Source organism: Oryzias melastigma, unplaced genomic scaffold (assembly GCF_002922805.2).
Source record: "Oryzias melastigma strain HK-1 unplaced genomic scaffold, ASM292280v2 sc00450, whole genome shotgun sequence".
Classification (NCBI taxonomy): Eukaryota; Metazoa; Chordata; class Actinopteri; order Beloniformes; family Adrianichthyidae; genus Oryzias; species Oryzias melastigma.
Genome location: NW_023417045.1, coordinates 34,874 through 38,159, shown reverse-complemented (window position 1 = coordinate 38,159; position 3,286 = coordinate 34,874). Strand labels below are relative to the sequence as shown.

Below are 3,286 nucleotides of genomic sequence, written 5' to 3'. Positions count from 1 at the left end.
AAATTGGATTTACTTTTAACTCACTCAATCCAACGCATACTTTTGAAAGAAAAGGCTCACTTTTATATTCATGGAGACAAACCCAACAAGCTGCTGGCCAATCAGCTCTGCGGTGCCAGGGAAAAGCAGAGCAGGTGCCGAAAAAGCCTTAGACAGTGTAGAATTTAACTTTCCTTTTGCAGTTTCCAATTTCTCCCAATGGATTAGAATGCTATACTCACATCCCACTGTGTCAATCCGCACGAACCCTCAACAGTCTAAACCCTTTGGTTTACACAGAGGGACTCGCCAGGGATGCCTTCCTTCCTCCTTCTTCAACCACCTTGACTCAGCTCTGTCCTCCTTTATTTGGCAGGGGAAACCCCCCTGTCTTAGCAAAGTCCATCTCCGGAAGAACAAGTCAACCGGCGGGCTTGCCCTCCCAAATTTCCGACTCTACTATTGGGCTGCGAACCTGCTCTGCTTGACCTTTTGGTCATTCTACGCCGAATGAGCAGACCCCCCCAATTGGATGGAGATGGAGTTACAAATGGACAGAAAAGTCTCTGTTCCTGCCCTACTGGGATCTCCTATCCCTCTCCCATCTATGTCAAACATTTGCAACCCTGTGGTCAAACACTCTCTAAGGATATGGGCTCAATGTAGGAGGTATTATGGTCTGTGTGACTTTTCCCTCTTGAGCCCCATTGCCTCAAATCATCTCTTCACACCTCCCTTCATGACGTGGGTTTCCTTGAGTGGGGCAGGAAGGGCATTAAAAACTTTAAAGATTTATTCTTGGATAACACCATGGCCTCATTTGAACAGTTAAGAAAAACATTTGGCCTCACAAAATCTGACTTTTTCAGATACCTACAAGTCAGACAACATCTCCGCTCCTTAAGGCCTGGTCTCGTCACTCTCCCAGACCAACTGTGGAAACGGTCCTATCCCTAAACCCGTCCCAGAAGAGACTTATCTCAGTCATCCACAGTCTACTGTCAGACCTGGAACCCCCCGATAACTAAGCTCAAGACGGCATGGGAGGAGGAATTAGGCATGTCCCTATCTCCAGAAACCTGGAGCCTAGTGTTTTAACAGGTGAACTCATCATCCCTCTGTGCTCGCCACTCTTTAATTCAATTTAAAGTGGTACACAGGTCACATATTTCTAAGTCTAAACTATCTTGTATCTACCCTGGCATCAGTCCTTATTGTGACAAGTGTAAAACCGGTGAGGCCACTCTCATCCACATGTACTGGTCTTGCCCAGTCCTCAGCAGGTTCTGGAGACAGGTGTTTCAAACCCTTTCCTGGACACTCAAAGTTACGCTTCAGCCGAACCGTATACCCGCTCTGTTTGGGATTGTGGGGGAGAAGGTGTTTTTAACTCGAGAAAAACGTCAAACTCTGTCCTTTGCCTCCCTCATGGGCAGACGGGCCATCCTCTCTAGATGGAAGGGTACTGTCCCCCCAACCCATAAACAATGGTTGACAGATACTATGTCATGTCTACAACTTGAGAAAATCAGATTCTCCCTTAACCACAAAAGCAAGAGTTTTCAGGCGATGTGGGGCCTTTTCTGGAATCATACCAGCAGATTTGGGAACGGGACAGACAAAATGCCTCCCCATGTTAAACTGAGATGAACCTACATCTGTGTGTATGGTGCTATAGTTGACTGGCAGTGACAGAGGGGAGGGGGGGGCTACTGCTGTGGTTGCTATTGTGCATTGTATATTGTGTCTCTGTTTTGTACACAAGGAAATCGTAGTAAAAAGATTTTGGACTTAAAAACAGAGGATCCTGCTCAATTAAGCCACTTCTGTTGAGCAGAGGCTCCAGAGTTTGTTCTCGTCACATTCTTGCTGAAGCGACGCTCTCAGATCAAATGATCTGATGAATCAGCTCAGAGGAACATTTCACTCTGGTTTGGTCTCAAAAGTCCTGCAGAGAAAGCTCCGCCTTTTTCTGGTTCTTGTCTCTGATCCTGTGATCCTAGTCCAGTCTCAAATGTCTGGTTCTGAGCGGATCCTCTGCCGTTCCTCCTCAGAGCGGTGGAGCGGGAGACGGAGGACGGCGACGCATCCCCGGCGCTGTCCCGGCGCAGCCAGGCGGTGCTGGGTCTCCTGCTGGGGGGCCTGATGGTGTGTCTGCTGGGGCTGCTGCTGCATAAGCGGGAGCGGAGGTGAGACAGGAGCGTCTGCGGGGGAGGGGGGTCTGCAGGATCTCTAAAGCTTTCTTCATCTTTCAGGGACCTGGTGATGCAGAAGGTTTCCAGCTGCTGCCGGAGAGGAAACCAGCTGTCTTACAAATACTCCAAGGTAGGAGGGTCGCTGTGGGAGGGGGCGGAGCTTCTGGAGTGGAGGAGCAGAGGAGGCGGGGCCTGTTCCTCATTTAGTGTTCACCTTTCAGGTCAACACGGACGAAGGAGGAGAGGAGGAGATGGAGTGGCTGATGGAGGAGGTTGATGTTCCTGACTCCGCCTCCTCCTCGCACCACAGGAGTAACCATAGCAACGGCCACATCCGGACCAAGCGGGTGAACACCGACGCTCTCCGGCCGTTCCCCATGGATGAGCAGGAGGACGACAGCGAGGACGAGGTGCTGAGCATCCCCGGCGTCCGGGTCCACAAGCCGTCCCGGAGCGCCGCCGCTCAGCGCAGCGCCTTCCTGCAGGTGAGCCTCATCTGCGTCGTCCTCGCCGCTCTGCCGCATCCAGACGCTAACGGAGTCCTGATTTCAGGAGGAGAGCGACGAAGATCTGGTCGGCCTCCTGGAGGACTCGGATGGGAGGAGTAAGGGCCGCAGACCGCCACCGTCCGGGAAGAACCGCCGCAAAGCAGACGAGGAAGACAGCGACGAAGACCTGCTGAGGGTGTGACCGCCGCTAACCCCCGAACTCTTCTGTCAGTGAATGTGTCCAAATGATGAAGAGCGCCTCCTCCAGGAGGCGGAGACTGCTGCAGACGCTTTCTTTCTCCAGACTTGATCTGCCACGTTTTCTTAGACTTTCTTTTAATGCATCAGAACTTTTCTCACAAAGACTGCAGGTCCGCTGGGAGGCGGGCCGGCGCCACACCTGTAGACGCCACACAGGGAGTTCACATGACGGCTTCTTCTGGATCTGCTGCTCTCTGCTCAGCTGAGCTGGTGTCTTATTCTGGCCCGGTGGGACCGAGGCGGTTCTGGACTTGAAAAGGGAATGTGCTTGTACTGCTGTCAGAGCATCAGTGTTCATGGAGCTGTCAGAGCATCAGTGTTCATGGAGCTGTCAGAGCATCAGTGTTCATGGAGCTGTCAGAG

At 51.9% G+C, this 3,286-nt stretch overlaps 1 protein-coding gene across 1 annotated transcript in view; it reads left to right on the top strand.

Moving 5' to 3' along the window:
* Positions 1-2,033: 2,033 nt before the first annotated feature.
* LOC112139342 (cation-independent mannose-6-phosphate receptor) overlaps positions 2,034-3,286 on the top strand; it is a gene marked incomplete at its 5' end in the record, with an annotated part of 1,860 nt that continues 607 nt past the window's right edge. Inside the window, 4 exon segments of the mRNA XM_024262093.1 lie at positions 2,034-2,168; positions 2,235-2,304; positions 2,396-2,659; positions 2,727-3,259. Of these exon segments, the coding sequence (XP_024117861.1) occupies positions 2,034-2,168; positions 2,235-2,304; positions 2,396-2,659; positions 2,727-2,864 (607 nt within the window).